The sequence below is a fragment of the Ochotona curzoniae genome, unplaced genomic scaffold, assembly GCF_017591425.1.
Source record: "Ochotona curzoniae isolate NIBS_2020 unplaced genomic scaffold, NIBS_Ocur_1.0 contig_3190, whole genome shotgun sequence".
NCBI lineage: Eukaryota > Metazoa > Chordata > Mammalia > Lagomorpha > Ochotonidae > Ochotona > Ochotona curzoniae.
In genome coordinates this window covers 12,210,987-12,229,597 of record NW_024465751.1, presented here as the reverse complement: position 1 = coordinate 12,229,597, position 18,611 = coordinate 12,210,987, and the positions used below count along the sequence as shown (strand labels likewise).

General features: G+C 40.3%; 1 protein-coding gene across 2 annotated transcripts in view; it reads right to left on the bottom strand.

Annotated features, from left to right (window-relative positions):
• The window catches only part of TAF2 (TATA-box binding protein associated factor 2), a 74,986-nt gene that overhangs the window by 53,299 nt on the left and 3,076 nt on the right, over positions 1-18,611 (bottom strand). For both annotated transcript variants that reach the window (XM_040979375.1, XM_040979376.1), the window contains exons 3-9: positions 17,384-17,544; positions 10,285-10,403; positions 8,428-8,569; positions 6,030-6,261; positions 2,101-2,285; positions 1,106-1,219; positions 271-370 (exon numbers count right to left, since the gene is read on the bottom strand). In XM_040979375.1, the coding sequence (XP_040835309.1) occupies positions 271-370; positions 1,106-1,219; positions 2,101-2,285; positions 6,030-6,261; positions 8,428-8,569; positions 10,285-10,403; positions 17,384-17,544 (1,053 nt within the window). The remainder of the gene's footprint in view (positions 1-270; positions 371-1,105; positions 1,220-2,100; positions 2,286-6,029; positions 6,262-8,427; positions 8,570-10,284; positions 10,404-17,383; positions 17,545-18,611) is intronic.

The following is an 18,611-nucleotide window of genomic DNA, read 5'->3' as shown; positions in this document are numbered from 1 at the left end:
GGCTCTACCACCCACGTGGGAAGCCACGATGGAGTTCCTGGCTCCTGGATTCTGTCTGGCCCAGGCTGTTGCAGCCACCTGAATAGTTAATCAGCGGACAGAAGGTCTCGCTCGCTCTCTCTTTCCTCTTTCTATCTCTATCTCCATTGCTCTGCTTTTCACATCCATACATAAGTCTTTTAAAAATATTATGGACATTAGACTTGGTAATCAGAATATTAATACCGACACATTGACTGTTAAGTGTATAATGAATCCAGCTGTTAATACCTCTTTAATCCAATGGCGGTACTCATTAACACCAAAAGTTTTTTTCATCCAAAGTCCATAAATATATCCCGAAATTCCCTTCAGCACCCATTCGTCAGACCTAAGCAAAAAGAAAAAATAAAAATTTCTTTCAATCCTCAAATAAGACCAAAGATGATGGAATATGTGCAGTGCATAGTCCTACCTTGTTAAAGAAAATGAATACTAGTAACAGATTGTTCGGTTTCCCACTTTCTCTGCCTGAGTTTTATTTGACTAGCCTTTTCATACATGGTTTGACATTTAACTGTCACACTTCTTTAGAGCCTTGTTTTAAATATAATTTTCCAACATATGTGCTCTGACAGTGCTGCCTCCCTCCTTCCCAGTGCTGTTTGCACTGGCTGCCTGATAAGGATACACCTGCCTACAGCCAGGAAGACACCCTTCAGTTCTGACAGTCCACGTCCTATTATTGCCAAACCTCTGCATGGTCACTAATGGCACTCTAAGATCTAAGGTTTCGTTTATATTTTTACTTCATCAAAGGAAAGACACTGTGTATTTTTCACTGATTTATTCCCTATGTCTTCATCCACCCACCCATGCTTATACCCAAACTTTCGGTCTATCATGAACTTTTTCTAAATACTTTCATAATTAAATTGATCCTACAGTCAAAACATTAGGATGAAATTTATACTCATTTTCTTTTTTTTAAATATACAAAGAACAGTGTCTTAAATTAATTATCTGCAAATACGGCAAAAGCCAGCTCAGAATTCAAGAGGAAAATAATAAAAACAAATGTTCCTGACTCTTATTCTCAGCACTTATAAACTCTCACATTACTCACCAAGACATTCTGGATATGAAACACCCGAAAAACTGCTGGGCCAACGACTGAGCTAAACACCTTCGAGTCAAAGGTGTTTCATCTATAATCATGGCACTGTGCAGAAGATTTGTACTAGAATTTAAAAGAAGACTAATTATAACCAAGAAAGAAATCATCATACAGGCAAAATTATTATACTTTGACAAGAGTAAAATTTAAGTTAGATGTGAAAGTCACAAAATTGTCAAACAACGTTCTGCTCTTTTCAAAACTTAGCTGAAACTCATCTTAGAATCTGTTGTTTAAAGCAAGGAATAAGGTTTACCATCTGTTTCCATGACAAATATCAATGACTTTTTTTAGAGGGTGGCGGCAGAAACTCGTATGTTAAGCAGAAGCTGATCCTTGCACGAAAGAGTTCTCTATTCCAAATTCCTTTCCTAATATTTTTTTTTTTTTGCTATCTTATTTACTTTCAAATCCATATTCCCATTCTGGAGTCTCAGAGGCAGTATCACTACCCCATTTTACAAATCACAAAGTCTAGGCCCATAGCGGGTAAAATGACTGAGCTTGAGACATAAAGTCCGTATATTTGAAACTCTCAAACGAAAAGAAACAGGGATGCGAGGAGGGCAATAATGCCTAAAAGGAATATTTTTTTTGGTCCCGTACATATCTTACAAGATCAGCAAATTTCTAAGTTGTGCTAGGAAACAAAACCTGTATATCCACATACTAATTTATATTAGTTTTATTAAAAGTTTATAATCAGAAAGAGACTAAAGGAAATATGAAAAGAACGAATTTCAATTAATCCCAGATAAAGCTAATGGATCTTGAGCTATTTGAAATTTAATCCTCATGGTTTTATACCTTTTAAAAATTAAAATCACTGGGTTTTCTACAAATCCAACCACAGCTAAATTTTAAGTTCAAAACTTCATATCAAAACAAAGTAACTTTTCATCCTATCATTATCCTATTTTTGCATTTCAGATCCAAATACCAACCTGAAAATGCTCATGGAAGCATAAGCAGCCACTTCGACATAAGCCTCATCAATGAACACAGTCTTAAAACAGGAATATGGATATCGACAAGTAAGAATTTCTTCATAAAATTCAAAGACTTCATGAAGGTATGATGTCGTATGTTTAAGCAACGGGAGAAGTTGTGGTAAACAAAAATGAGTAACCTGAAAAACAAAATGCACGCAAGACCACGTGAGTAAAACAGTCAAGTTACTACAGTCCTCCTCCGATACCACAACTACACACTTCAAGCTGCACTGTCACACAGTCTCCTTAGGATCACAAGCCAAACGAACAGCATCAACGACAGGTGACTAACTACATCACTCCTGAGGTCATCTGTTTACTTTGCATAAGGTCAGAAAACAGGAGAAAATAGTGCACCTTAAATAAGTCTAAGACAGGAATAAGGTATGATGAAAGAAATGTAAGAAAGCTATTTTGAATATAACAAATACTAGGGTCAAAGTCTAGAAGATCTTGACAGCTATGTTAAAGAGTTTCAATTACTGTTAGGATCATAGGAGCAAGAAAAGGCTTTCATGGATAATAAAAATTCTCACAGTAGTTTAGACATACAGAACAGAGGCTATCATAAGTATAGCATCTATATATTATTAATGTTCAAGGCCCAGATTGCATCATAATAACCATTCCCTTGGTACACAAAAAAGGAATGTTCTTCATCGAAAAGAAGGACTCTAGGGGGGCGGAGGCGGAGCTGACGTGCAAAGAGTTAATCCACAGCTTGGAACAAGTGCAGTGTGCACCAGAGCCCTGGCTCTTGCTTCCTGATCCTGTGTCTTGTAAGGCAGAGAACAATGCTCAAGTACTTGAGTCCCTGCCACCCATGTGAGGACTCAGGCCAAGTTCCCTGCTCCTAGCTGCAGCCTAGCCCAATTCCGCTGCTGCGGGCATTTGGGGATTAAGCCAGTGGATGGAAGATGGCTGTTTGCTTGCTTCTTTTTCTCTCTGTGACTCCCCTCCTCTAACTCCTTCAAATAAGTATTTAAAAACCAGAGAAAGAAGAAAAAATGCAGGCAGCAAAACTTAAAATGAAAAGCAAATCTTAACTGTCACATTGCCTCCAAATTATTCCCACAAAAAACAGAACAGGTACTGATCATATATTGCTTTTCACAAAGTTAATCATTTACCATTAAATATAAAGCAGTTGCCAATCTGATGAGTGAACAATTTTTTTTTTTCACAATACACTGCCATAGGCTCGGGGATTTCCCTTTCCAACCACCCTACTTACCTCCTCCCAACTTCCCCCTCCCATATTATAATATTTTATTCCTTCAGGAACAGTCACAAGTCCATCATTCTGCTATTGAAGTGTATCATGACATTGTAGGTATAGATAATGGCAGAGTCTAGCATCATATTCTCAAGCTATATTTAACAGTATCACTGGAGTCCATGTTTTCTCCTAGAGTAGAGGTGAATACTGCACTGCATCTTCCCTTATCAGCATGCATGTCTCCCCTACGCAGTTCCTCTAGATGAATATACATATGTGCATGTTTACCTGCATCTACTGATCTTACATTTTGTATGAAGGTTGCCTTATATTAGAGAGAACATAGGATACTTGTCCTTTCGGGGTTGGTTTATTTCACTGAACATAATGCTCTCCAATTGGGACCATTTTGTCACAAACGACAGAATTTCATTATTTCAAAGGCTTAGTAGTATTCCATAGAGTAGACGTATCAGTTTCTTCAAAATGGATAAATTTTCAAAACAGTGATTGTCAAGACAACAAAGCAAACTATTTAGAAAAGTCAGCACATCTTTTTCATGGCTGATTTTACAAATATTATGAACGTCTAAAAAGCAAATGTAAAAGTCATATCATGGACCTCCCTGCCAGTATTTCAAAAATTGACTACTCAGGGCCTGGAGCAGCGGCCTGGAGGCTAAAGTCCTTGCCCTGTATGTGCCTGGATCCCATATAGGTGCTGGTTCTAATTCCAGCGGCCCCATTTCCCATCCAGCTCCCTGCTTGTGGCCTGGGAAAGCAGTCAAGGACGGCCCAAAGCATTGGGACCCTGCAGTTGCATGGAAGACACAGAAGCTCCTGGCTCCTGGCCTTTGATCAGCTCAGCTCTGGCCTTGTGGTCACTTGTGGAGTAAATCATCTGTCCTCCTCTCTGTATATCTAACTTTGCAATGAAAATAAATAAAATCTTTAACAAAAATTGATTACTCCCCAATTTTTATTTGCCTAAAAGAAACGCTTCTTGAGATACATATGTGGTCACAATATACACTATTAAAGTAAAAAAGAAATTAAGTTGAAAACATAAAAGCAGAGTTACATAGAGAGGTAAGTCAAAGGGCAAGACATGTTCCATCCACTGGTTGACACCCCAAAAGGACACAACGATCAAGACTGGGCTACACTGGAGCCAGGAGCTTCTGGGTTTCCCACATCACTGCAGGGGGGTTAAGCACTAGCATTTTCCCAGGCGCATTAGCAGGAACTGGATCAGAAGTAGAGCAGTCAGATCTTGAATCAATGCCTACATAAGATGCTGGTACTGCAGGTGGCCGCTTAACTTGCTATGCCACAGTACTGGGCCTCTCAAAAAAATTTTTTAGGACTTATTTATTTTTATTGGAAAACCAGATATATAGAGAAGAGGAGAGGCAGAGAGGAAGATCTTCCATCTGATGATTGACTCCCCAAGTGGCTGCAATGGTTAGAGCTGAGCTAATCTGAAGCCAGGAGCCTCTTCTGGGTCTCCCATGCAGGTACAGGGTCTCAAAGCCTGGGCCATCCTTGACTGCTTTCCCAGGCCACAAGCAGGGAACTGGAGGGGACATGGGACCACCGGGATTAGAACCAGAGCCCATGTTGGATTCCGGCACATGCAAGGCGAAGACTTTAGACACTAGGCTACAGCACCAGATCCTGAATTATTATTTTATGCAAGTTCAGCAACCAAGAGGATTAATAAATGATAAATCATTTTCTAAGCAGTGCAAGTCTCACAGTTGGGACAACCTAAAAGCTTTTCAGCCTATCACATGACACATGATCTACCCCATGTATCTATGATATGTGATCTTGATATATGACATGTGGTGACAAGACACTGGAAGAACACTGCTTCAGACTGTTGTCTATGTATATAAACAGATATGGGAATAAACCTTGCTCTTTAATTTTGATTTTGCGATTTTTCATAATCTGCAAATAAGACTACAATAGTCATAACTAAACAACCAAGTAACAATCAGTAATAAGCAGGATTCATTACAGTGAATAATCTATATTCTACTCAAGGTGCACCTGAAGCTCTTTTGAGAACAATACACTCCCTACTGAAAACGAAACTTCGAAAATTCTAGTAAAACTGGGCCCGGCGCGGTGGCGCAAGTGGTTAAGTCCTCGCCTTGCACGCCCGGGATCCCATATGGGCGCCGGTTCTAATCCCAGCAGCCCCGCTTCCCTTCCAGCTCCCTGCCTGTGGCCTGGGAAGGCAGTTGAGGACGGCCCAAAGCTTTGGGACCCTGCACCCGCGTGGGAGACCCGGAAGAGGCTCCTGGCTTCAGGATCGGCATAGTATCGACCCGTTGCGGCTCACTTGGGGAGTGAATCATCGGATGGAAGATCTTCCTCTCTGTATCTCCTCTCTGTATATCCGCCTTTCCAATGAAAAAATAATAAAAATAAAATTAAAAAAAAAAAAAAAAAGAAAATTCTAGTAAAACAACATTTTCAAAGGAATTCATTCTACACACATACTACTAAAAACATCAGATAAGAACATTTGTTCTCTACTGGTAACTTGAGAGTTGAAAGACAAGTTAAGCTTAGTATTCCATCAATACTTCCCTTTTTATAAAGAGGGAAAGTGCAAGGAACAGTAAGAAGGGGAGCAACTACCACTTGCCTCGTGCATATACGGATCTACAAGGATTTCGAAAGGTCCAATGGCCAAGGCGATGTTTGATGCTGCTGTGGGAATGGCAAGCATGTAATGGAAGGTCTTCTTTCTCATGTCATGGGTATACACTGTCTCCACCAAATCCCCATTGGAAACAGCCACCATTGCAGCATCAACTGTGAATTCTAACTTCCATGTACACAACTCAGAGTACGAATCAACACATGGGAACCAAAATCTAGGAAAAAGACAGTAGAGAACATATACTGATATTGTACTATAAACAGTTTTCCTTCTGTTATTGTTAACATTCCTAAAAAATGCACAAAAGCAAATTTTAGCCATTTAGTTACTGAAACCTTTCACCACGCAACTTTAAAGAATCTTACCCAAAAAAAGTGCTTCTAAATATTCAACAAAATGTTTTTAAAAAGATTTATTTTATTTTTATTGGAAAGGCAGATATACAAAGAGGAAGCTCTTCTATCCATTAATTCACTCCCCAAGTGAGAGCAATGGCCAGTGCTGCACCAATCAGAAGCCAGGAGCCAGGAACTTCCTCCAGGTCTCCCAAGTGGGTGCAAAGTCCCAAGGCTTAGAGCTGTCATCAGCTGCTTTCCCAGGCCACAAGCAGGGAGCTGGATGAAAAATGGAGCTTCTGGAATTAGAACTGGTGCCCATATGGGATCCTTGTGCATTCAAGGCAAGGACTGTAGCCTCTAGACCACTGCACCAGGCCCGCAAAAGAAATTTTAACAAAATACATAACATGGTACCTCTAAGCTCAAACCCTAAGATAGTTAAATAATTATTATTTTCCAATTTAAGTTAATTTGCATGTTCACATTAGTCAGTTTCAATGTAGTATTCATTTCAACAAAGCTAAAAACTACCAAAATTGTACAAAACAATTAATGCTCGGAATTTTCCATGTGTAAAGAAATATTTCTTTAACTATGGTGCTCGGGCCTGGCATGGTAGCCTGGCAGATGGGGTCCTGTATGGGCACTGGCTCTGGTCCAGGCAGTCCCACTTCCCACCCAGCCCCTAACTTGTGGCCTGGGAGGGTGATCAGGGGCAGTCTGAGGCCTTGGGACCCCGCGCCTGCACAGGATGCCCAGAGGAGGCTCTAGGCTCCTGGCTTCATATCAGCGTAATTCTGGCCATTGCAGCGCCACTCACTTGGGGAGTGAATCATTGGATGAAGGATCTTCCTCTGTGTCTCTCCTCCTCCAGCTTTTCAATGAAAAATGAATGAATCGGACCCGGGCGGTGTGGCCTAGTGGCTTAAGTCCTTGCCTTGAACGCGCCAAGATCCCATACGGGTGCTGGTTCTAATCCCGGCAGCTCTACCTCCTATCCAGCTCCCTGCCTGTGACCTGGGAAAGCAGTTGAGGACGGCCCAAAGCTTTGGGACCCTGCACCCGCGTGGGAGACCCGGAAGAAGTTCCTGGATCCTGGCTTTGGATCAGCATAGCATCGGCCGTTGCGCTCACTTGGGGAGTGAATCATTGGATGGAAGATCTTCCTCTCTGTCTCTCCTCTTCTCTGTATATCTGACTTTCCAATAAATAAATAAATCTTAAAAAAAAATGAATGAATCTTTAAGAATAAAAATCTTTAAATATTATGATCTGCAGAAATTCAAACTGAGTGCTTGTAAGGCTAGATCATTATTCTCAACTGTGTATCACTATGGGTCAGTTCTTACTATGTGCCAGGGCCAGAACTTGGTACTAAAACATAAATGAGGATCAAACATTATCCTTCGTAGAAGCTAATAACCTGAAGAAAACATGCAAATTACATAAAGTATTCCAGTAATACCTGGTAAACTACAGAGGTATGAGAACAAATAAACTACCATCACACACAACGAGGCAGGTAAACCTCATAAGCAATGTTGAACAAAAAAGCCTGATACAAACTGAATAATGTATGTTATTCTATTTATTTAAAAAAATTTTTTTAAACGCATAATTAATCTATGTATTTTAGAAACCAGGACAGTGGGACAGAAGGCTGCTAGGTGTCAGGGTCGTGAATGAAGTGACTGGCAGGTGGTCTTCGTACTGCTGGTAACATGTTGTGCTTTGAGTGTGATTTAGATGGATCTGTTCACCTGTGTAAACTGACCAAACTTTACACTTCCAATGTGTATAATTTGCTGCATGTAAAAGAACTGCTGAGATGATTACTTTAGAATGAACACTACAAAACCCAAAACGAGCCAGACACAAGACAGTGGAATGACTAATGAATGATGATCTGCAAGAGATTTAGCTTTAGGGCAACGAAGCTCAGCCTTCTCATTTTACGCTACATAGATACACTGCGTACACACACATTAAAAATGTAATTTTCAAAAGAAGTTAACTGACATACTTGGCAATCTGTCATTTACCTTGTGGAATTCTGATAGCCACAAGAGAAAACGTGAGCACCTCTCTCCGCCATACTTCCCTCTACACTGGGGACCACAAAATGAAGACCGCCTTTGGGTTGATCCAAAGAAAAATTTATGTGTATCTTCAGGACCTTTAACTCTGCAACACAAACAGACATTCACTGATACATAAGTAACGGTGGTCCAAAAAGAAGGGCAAAGGCTTGCATGGAACAACTGGCATCAGGAAAAAGAGCTTTACGTTAGAAATCACACTGCTTACTCCAGACCTTGACCATCTTCCCAGGTGGTTCACCAGGCATCCTCTCCTGTTGCTCCTTGTCAATCTAATCACTGCTCCCTGCTTTTTACATTAATAGCTCTGATTATATTACATTCTCCTCTCAGCATTTCTGAAAATCTATTACATGTAAAGAAAAAAGTTCTAAATTCCCACATTGGACACTTAAGTCCATAAGATAAAAAAAAAAGTTCCTTCTAATTTCCTCCAAAATATTACAATCATTTATTATTTCTAATTCTTGGATTTTATAGCCCCCAAACTGAGTAGGCCCCTCCCAACACTATCTCCAAACCTACACACACACATACACACGCAGCATAACACAAAATCCTTTAGTTTCCTATTTTGGCCTTTATTACTATTATTATAATTTTTATTTATTATTTTAAGGACAGATTTTACAGAGAGAAGCCTTGCAACTGCTGATTCACTCGCCAAATGGCTGCAATAGCCAAAGCTGAACTGATCTCAAGCTGGGAGCCAGGAGCTTCCCGCAGCCTCCCATGTGGGTGCAGGGGCCCAAGGAATCGAGCCATCCTCCAATGCTTTTCAGACCATAAGCAGAAAGCTGGATTAAAAGTTGAATAACTTTTAACCAGGACATGAACTGGCACTCCTATGGGGAGCTGGCAATTGCAAGTAGACTAGTTTGTGGTACCACTGTGCCAGCCCAACTGGCAATTTTTTATGATGATATATAACAGATGCTTACATGTAATAATTATATTGGCCATAATTTTAGACAAAGGAAAACAAAAATTTAGAAATATACTCAAAAGGATGCAGAATGAACATCAAGAACTCTGTTTCAGCTTGCATTTTACAACTAGCTACATTAACTTCAGCAGGTCACTTACTCTTACAGGACCTGATTATTTTTTTAACAAATGGAGAAATTATACTAGGTAATTTTTAAGATCTTTTCTGGTATAAAATACTATCATTGTAAACTGATTTGATCATTTCAAGCTCTCAAATATCTAACAATTGTTCTGTTTTCAAAAATTCTTAAAATCCTTTACTTTTTGAAAAAAATTTTTACTTATTTATTCGAAAGCCAGAGAGACAGAGCTCTCTCAGGTGCTCTAACATGGAAAACCTGTGTTGCATTCAGCAGCTTAACCCATTATGCCACAACACCAGGGTGGTCCAGGCTAAAGCCAGGAGCAAGAAACTCAGTCTAGGGCTTCCACCTGGTGGCAGGGATCCAGCTACTTGCGTCATCACTCTGCCTCCCAGGAGCAGCACTACGCGGAAGCTGGGATCGGGAACAGGTCCAGGAAAGACGCTGGCACTAGGAGAATGGATACGGGGCCCAAAGCAACATCTGAACGGCAACGCCAAACACGGAGCCCTTTCACTTAAAAACACAGTGAAATGAGTTTGTTTTTGTTGAAGCTTTTGACTGATGATTTTACTGTTAGGAAGTGTTTCTCACAATTTGAAATTCTAATCCCTTCTGCATTTCAATTGGTTACTTTATAATTTTGGTATCATTACTTTTCACACAAAATTCTTAATCTCTGAATCCAACATGATTTTAGTGTAAAGTCATATTCCTGAAGCCTTACCATCAACATGTTTCCACAGCTCGGAAGGAACCTTAATACACAGCTCTCCATTTCCTGCGTCAGGATCCACAGCACTTACTGCAGCTGCATAAGCATTGGAAAAATAATTGAGATTCCTCCTAGGGGAATAAAAAGAGCCAACTTTTAATAACAACATGCCATATATTTCATCAACCACTTTGTTATGTATTATTTGGCACCTCTTTTTCTCACACAATTCATGAGCACACATTTTTAGCCAAGTAACTATTGCTCTACTTAACATATTAAGAGTTATTTTTAAAATGGTATGTATTATTGTTGCTGTTCCGCAGCAATGGAATTGGTGCACAGAGCCGATAACAACACATGGACTCTGACTGATGGTCAAAGTTTATTAGTGGCATCAGACTTTATACACTGAGGGTCATATGGGATAAGGGAGGAGGTATTGAGCTTATGAACAAAACCCATGAAGTTTCTATACTTTTGTTTGGAACTCCTTTTGTTTTGTATATTCCACCAAGTGTTCTCATTCACATGCTGTCCACTCAACTGTTCTCATACAAATGATATCCAATCAGTTATACAAAATGTATCCATTCGGTTGTTATCATACAAATATTGTTCAATCAACTGTAATCCTATGCTAGCTGACCTTCTGTGGTCACAATGTCCTCCTACATATTATAATATTTTTTATTAATTATGAAATGCCAAAGTCACTACGCTTGTCTGATATATGTTAAAAATATATACAACTAAAAAAATAACAGTTCTATTATCAATCTAACAAAAACTCAGTAAGTTCTACAGTTCCAGTTTTTTTTTAATTATTTGAAAGACAGTGTTGCAGAGCAAAATGGACAAACAAGAGAATCTTCCATTTGCTGATTCACTTCCCAAATGGTTGCCAATGGCTAGCGCTGGCCAGACAGAAGTCAGAATCCAAAAATTTCCATCTTGGTCTCTCATAGTAGCAGTGGTCCAAGTACTTGGGCCATCTGCTGCTTTTCCAGGCCTGACAATAGGAAGTAGAGCAGGTGGGACTCAAACCAGTTCTCTAATATGGGATATCCTTCTTGCAATCAGCAGTTGAACTCATTGTGCAACAACACCAGCCAAGTTTTATACTTTGATCTCAAGTATATACCTACACCACCAACTGCAAACTTAATGAAGGTAGAACACTTTTAACTAGCTTACTTTTGCACTCACTATGGTTGTGATTTTCTCAATAAATATTTGCTCAATAGTGATTTGTCCTGGTTTCCCACAGAAATGACGATATGTTCTCACATAACTTTATAACTCTTTCATGAAACAAATTACACATATGAACTTAGTTAATATGAAAAACAAACAAACAAACAAACAAACAAAAACGGAGAATCAAGATGGTGGAATAGGGTGAAGACACGTTAAAATGGACAGATAAACATTTAATTAGGATGAAGCAGAGGACATATTCCAGGAAATAGGAAAGGACAGAACAACAGCAGAGGGTTAGGGTAGCCCTTGGATATGACGGCCAGCAGATCAAGAACTCTAGTAGTGGTACATCAGGTGCCATTTTGTACACTGTGGCAATAGCTTTGGGACTACAGGGAACAACAGAGAACTGCTCATTGTTGAGCTCACGAGATCTCGCTGAGTTCACTGGGTTGCACTGGTCCTGCAGGAAAATAATACCGACTGTGGCATCGTACAGGTCAAAATAGGTCCATGTGGCACCCAACCTAACGTCCAACAGGTTCCAACAAGATCAGCGCCACCTGGGCCTGGCGCGATGGCGCAGTGGTTAAGGTCCTCGCCTGCACTCCCAGGATCCCATATGGGTGCCAGTTCTATGCCGGCTGCCCCGCTTCCCTTCCAGCTCCTTGCTTGTGGCCTGGGAAAGCAGCTGAGGACGGCCCAAAGCCTTGGAACCCTGCACCCATGTGGGAGACCTGGAAGAGGCTCTGGGCTCCTGGTTCGGATCGGCGTAGCACCATCCATTGCGCTCACCTGGGGAATAAATCGTCGGATGGAAGATCTTTCTCTTTGTCCCTCCTCCTCTCTGTATATCTGACTTTCCAATAAAAAATAAAATAAATCTTTAAAAACAAAATTAACTGCTGTACAATGTGAAAGCCAGCTTTAAATGTTGTATACTTTAGTAGTTAGGGTCTCTAAGTGAAAAATTACTTTCACTTAATCTCATTTCCTGAGAAAATGTGCAGAAGTCCAAATAAAATCGGCAAGTCATTATAAATGGAATGTACTGTGAACTCACTCATAAAGAATAAACCAGGAGCAATTTAGATTTCAGAATAGGAAACAAATGTTTCCTTTCTTAACTATATAGAAATTTAAAATTATAGGGTAAGGTTATATTAGGTGGCCTTTACAAAGTTCAAACAACACCTATAAAAATTATAGTGCTGGAATGGTGGTACAGCAAGTTAATCCTCTGCCGATGGTGCCAGCAAGCCATATGGCAGCTGTACACGTCCCATTGTTCCACTTCCGGTCCAGCTGCCTGCTAATGGCCTCTGATGCCCATGCTGCAGGCAGATTACTCACCTCTGGGCAATGAGCCCCATAAGCTTACCTTTCGATTTCTCTCATCCTTGAACTTTCTTGAGTGCCCTCACATGAGTGTTCCCAATTTTCAAATTCACAATGATCACAAAAGATTAATGTGTCCTTGCCCTGTAATTACACCATCCCCCAGCTTCCCATTCTTGCTCACAGAAACAGAACTGGAGAAGTAATGCTATAAAGCATTATCGAAAACTAACAAAGTGAGGATATCAAAATTTTTTCTCTGGGAACCTATTACATGCTGACTGTCTAAAATCTCAAAATTCAAAATGTTCCTGAACTCACATCTGTCTGTGCTTCAACATGACAACTTTAACTCCAAGCAGCATGGATGTAGCTGGCAGTAAGTTAGTGTAGCCAAGGTAAAAATGTGAAGCTATCTGTGTTAGTTACTCATAAATGACAGAATTAACAATTTCTTTTAAGTGACATTAATAAAACATCTGGAAACCCTATGTAGATATCCACAGCAAAGCTCAGAACCTGGACAATCTTTTTTTTTAAATAACTGTACATGGAGAGTTGTTTCATTTATACACTAAGATAGCTTCATTTCCATGACCGCTCCTTGATAGACATGCAGACAGGAGACAGTAACTAAGGTAACTCCTGCATCTGGGAAGTTGAGGCCTCAAGGAAAATTAAAAGGCTTTCTCAAAGCAGCAAAATCTATCTAGAGGAAAGACACAGAGAAGGATGTCAGCGCACGGGCTACCCGTGCACAGAAACAGTTTCTCCTGCAAAGTCAAAGTGGACATTCAGGTTTTTCTAAGGGAGAAGCACAGCAAAAAACAGAATAGCAAACACATCAAAGAGTCATAGCTCCTCCAGAGGCAAACTATGATCCACCCGCTACACAAGCGTGGAACCAGAGCAATGCAATGCCTACAACTAAGAGTAATTCACCGATTGCCCAAAATGTTTCCAACACTATTTTGTCGTTTCCTGAGTTTGAAAGATTCTAAACTGATGGATGCGTCACAAACACAAGCACGAAATGGGCCTCCAGTGGCAACCCTTTACAATCCTATTGCAGTGATTGTCAAGCTCCCATCTACAGCAAAAGCACTCTGTGGACTTGTCAAAACAGGAACTGTAGAACTCTATTTTAAATTTGATTCAGTAGGTTTGGAGTAATGCTTGGGAACTGCAGTTTTAACAAGTTCCCAAGAGATGCTGATACTGCTTATCTGAGAAGGTAACTAGAGAACCACTGCCGCAAGGCCATGTTACATAGCTAGACGAGACTTTATAATTAAGACTTTATAATTAAGTTTTGACATTCCACCTTCAAGCACAGAGAATCAAAAAAATGACCTTAAAACTCTGAAAAAAATAAGCATCCTCAAATATAGATGATGGTATTTAAATTATTAAAGATCATATTAAGATCCAATTAGGTAAAATGATAACAGCCACAAGAATAGTAAGTTATCCTATTTGCCTAAGAAAATAGAAAAAGGCGGGCCCGGAGCAGTGGCCTAGTGGTTAAAGTCCTAGCCTTGAACGCGCTGGGATCCCATATGGGCGCCGGTTCTAATCCCGGCAGCTCCATTTCCCATCCAGCTCCCTGCTTGTGGCCTGTGATGGCAGTGGAGGACGGCCCAATGCTTTGGGACCCTGCACCCCGTGGGAGACCTGGAAGAGGTTCCTGGTTCCCGGCTTCGGATTGGCGCAGTACTGGCCATTGCGGCTCACTTGGGGAGTGAATCATCAGACGGAAGATCTTCCTCTCTGTCTCTCCTCCTCCTCTCTGTATATCTGACTTTGTAATACAAATAAATAAATCTTTTAAAAAAAAAAAAGAAAATAGAAAAAGGGGAAAAAAACTTATCTGTGCCAAGATATTCACTTGACATTATTCATAACTGCAAAAGCTTCAAACTATTGAAATCATGCAAGCCAAAATTTACTAAGTAAATGCAATATTACCTGACTATCAAAATGACAGTGACCCCTTCATGTATCTATGTATGCAGACACACACAATGTACGCATAATGGAAACGAAATACTAAGTGCAAAACAAAAACACAGCAAAAACTCATATTAGGTTTACTGAAAAAAGTAATGCTCGATATGCAGTATTTATTTAAATAAAATAGAATACTATACAGCTATTTAAAAAAATGAAATGCAGTTCTTTGTGGCCAAATAGGCCCAACTGGAAACCATTATCCCAAGGGAAATGAGCCAATCCCAAGAGGTTAGATACCACATGTCTGCCTTAATTTAAGATGAAATGATGTCCATCCAATAAATAGTACCTGTAAATTGTAATATTATGTCAACCTCAAACAGCCTGTATCACATGCAATAAAATATTGTGATGTAACCAATGAGCCAACAATCAATGTGAATCAGACTGTTATGATCTACATCAAAGAACTGAAAAGCGTGATATGATCTTATTACCATATGCTATTCTGTAATGGGTGGGGAAAGCAGAGAAATCTTTCGCTTTCTTAGAATGTGTGAGGAAGATGTTAAGTATGACCTATCAAGAATATAACAGGTAACTTATAGACAGCAGAATCGAACCTGCATTAGTCATTAGCAGAACTATAAAGACATACAGTGGGAATCAAGAGCAATCCTGACAGCTTTAACATGTCATCTGCACAGAGCAGGGGGGACCCCAGAGTGGAGCAGGAGGACAGGAGGAAGCTTGTATCCCAACCCTGGGGACTCCTGGATCCTCACCTAGGACTATCAGTACAGGCACCAAAGGCTATGTCCCAACTACAAAGGAGACCACAGGGAATTGGAGTGCCCTCGTAGGTCAAGAACTCTGAGGTAACCCACTCCCTTTCGGAACCCCCACATAGGATGGAAGAATCCCAGATCCTTCCTCACAGGATCTAATGTAATCAGAACAACAGCTGGGAGCCCTGAGTGGGTCCGCAGAAACAGAAGAACAGTAAACTTCCTCCAGGACTCAGGAGAGGAACTGTCTGGTCCTTACTTAGTTCCAACTTTGGATCCCCACCCACTCTTGCAATGACCATCAATGGCTCCAGAGGGCCCTCCCTAAGAAAAAAACTAGATTAGATAGACAGAGACCAATAAGAAAAGCTTAGAACAGACAGGAAATGGTCAGCTTGGACTCACATATACCTTACTAGGTGGGTCACAAAGATAAGTTACTCCCACTAGGATACTGAAGATTTCTCTGCACACCCTTCCTAAAACTGTTCTGCGCCCCAATCGTTAACATATGTCTTGTTAGTTATAAGCCTGTTTGGACTAACCTAAAATTTGCCAAGTTCAGTAAAAATAATGCTTCAATACTATAAGCTGCTAAATACAGAAATCAAAATAGACACAAGACAGCTGAATAATACCCTATAACCATTTTAACATGTGTAATAGTCAGTTGTGTATAAATTAAACTTGAAATGTCAATGAAGTAGTTACAGGATGTGGTTAAGAACTTGCATTTTCTAACATATTGGTCACCCAATACCATGTCAATTAATTCCATAATGTTGTAAATTATTGCTAATGTTATGTCGTGGCTTTTCATTGGAGGGGATGACATTCTGCCAGCTCTACTTTCAATCCAGGCATGGTCTCCCAATGAAACTGTTGAACTTATTTGGACAATAAGATGCTGGAATCTATGCACGGTACATGCTCACAATGAAGGAATCATGACTGGATATGAACTGTACTACTGCAACAATGCAGAGGAATCCAACATGGGGGGAGGGCATGGGGAAATCCCAGAGCCTATGAAACTGTCACAAAATAAAATTTAAAATAAATAAATAAATAAAATGGATGGAAAATTTTAACACATGGTACCTTTCTAATATTTTAAAGTAAGCAGAATATTTTATGAACCTTTGAAAATAACTTCTGATCTACAGGTTATGGTGACCAATTAGCCTATCAAAAATTACTTCTTGGGGCAGCACTGTGGTACAGCCCAGTTAAGCAGTCACTGCCCGCCATGCTGACATCCATAATTACAGGTTCAATTCCTGTTTGCTTCAGTTCTGATCCAGTAGCCCTGATAACGTGTCTAGGAAAGCAGTGAAAATGCCACAAAATACCTGGGTCCCTGTAAAGCATGTAAGAGCCCTAGGTGGAGTTTAGCTCTCCTGGCTTTGGTCTGGTCCAGCCCTGGACTTTGCCATTTCAGGAATGAATCAGCAGACAGAACTTTCTCTGTCTCTCTCTCGTAACTCTACCTTTCAAATAACATAAATGAAAAATTTTTTAAAGAAATTTTTTTCAATATATATAAATTAGTTCTTTAAATGCAGAAAAATGGATGAAAAATAATCTACTTCTGTTCCCAGATAATATATCTTAAAGACCGTAATACGAAGAGGCTTATTGTATTACACAGCGCTGGCAAAACCACTGAGCCAAATGTACAGAGCAACATATGCAATAGAAATCAAAGTAGAGGATAAAATGAAGAGAGAGAAACTATCTAAGCAAAACCAATGGAACAAAAAGTAATCCAGATATTAAAGAAGAAACCAGTTAGAAATGATGACTTTCAGTTAACACGTGCAACTTACTGTTTTGATTCATTGTGACAAACTTCCAAGGTTGGATCATTATAAATAAAAGCAGCTTCCAAATCGTTGACCCTTACTCGGTATATTCTACACTGTTTACTGTTCAACTTGATTCTATTCAAGTTTGCAACGGTAGGAAATATAGTCAGTTCCACATATCCCTGTAAAGAGAAAGAAAACAATTTCAATGTGATAATTAGTGTATTTTATCTATTATTTAATTTTTTTTTTACAGACTTGTTTATTTTTATTGCAAAGTCAGATATATAGAGGGAAGGGGAGACAAAGAAGATCTTCTGTGCATTGATTCACTACCCAAATGGCCTCAATGGCTAAAGCTGAGCCAATCCAAAGCCAGGAGCCCAGAGCCTCTTCCAGGTCTCCCACACAGGTGCAGGGTTCCAAGGCTTTGGGCTGTTCTCGACTGCTTTCCCAGGTCACAAGCAGGGAGCTAGATGAGAACTGGGACCACGGGGATTAGAACCGGCACCCATATGGGATCCTGGTGCGTCTAAGGCAAGGATTTTAGCTGCTAGGCCACTGTGCCAGGCCCTACTGATTATTGAATTTTAATAAAAGATTTACTTAACTTGAAAGGCAGAATTACAAAGAAAGAAAGAGAGGGAGAGGTAGAAAGAGACAGACTTTCCATCTACAGTTTGCTCCCCGAATGGCCATAAAGGCCAGGGCAGTGACAATGGCTCTACAGGTTGTATTTCTGCCAGGGCAGTGACAATGGCTCTACAGGTTGTATTTCTGCCAAACAGGTGGGAATCCTACAGTGGCATCCAGAAAGCTGGCTTTGCACACCAAGCACCTGCTGCTGCCTCTTGTGAGCATTCAGGGGTAGGACTGGCACTCTGTGTGCCTCAGGCTTAACAAAATTTGGAAGAAATGATTATCCTAGGTTTCTGCGGCCCAGGGTCTCCTGGTTCCTTTTTACCATTCTAGCCAACATCCTTGTGTACAACTTCATACTCCCCAGACCATTTTACTTTGCTTCTCATCTCATGCAAGACATCCTAAGTGAGCTTTTCAACACCCTGCAAGACCAGCTGTATGCTGGGACCAGCGTTACATGTAGCAAGCCAAACAGCTGGCTGAAGTGCTAGCATTCCAGCTCACATTCCAGCTGTTCTGACACCTCACTTCCCCGCACTCTCATCCTCTCTCTTCCTGCCTCCTGTTCCCTGTCCTCCTGCTGCCCCCTTCTACTTCTTCTTCACCC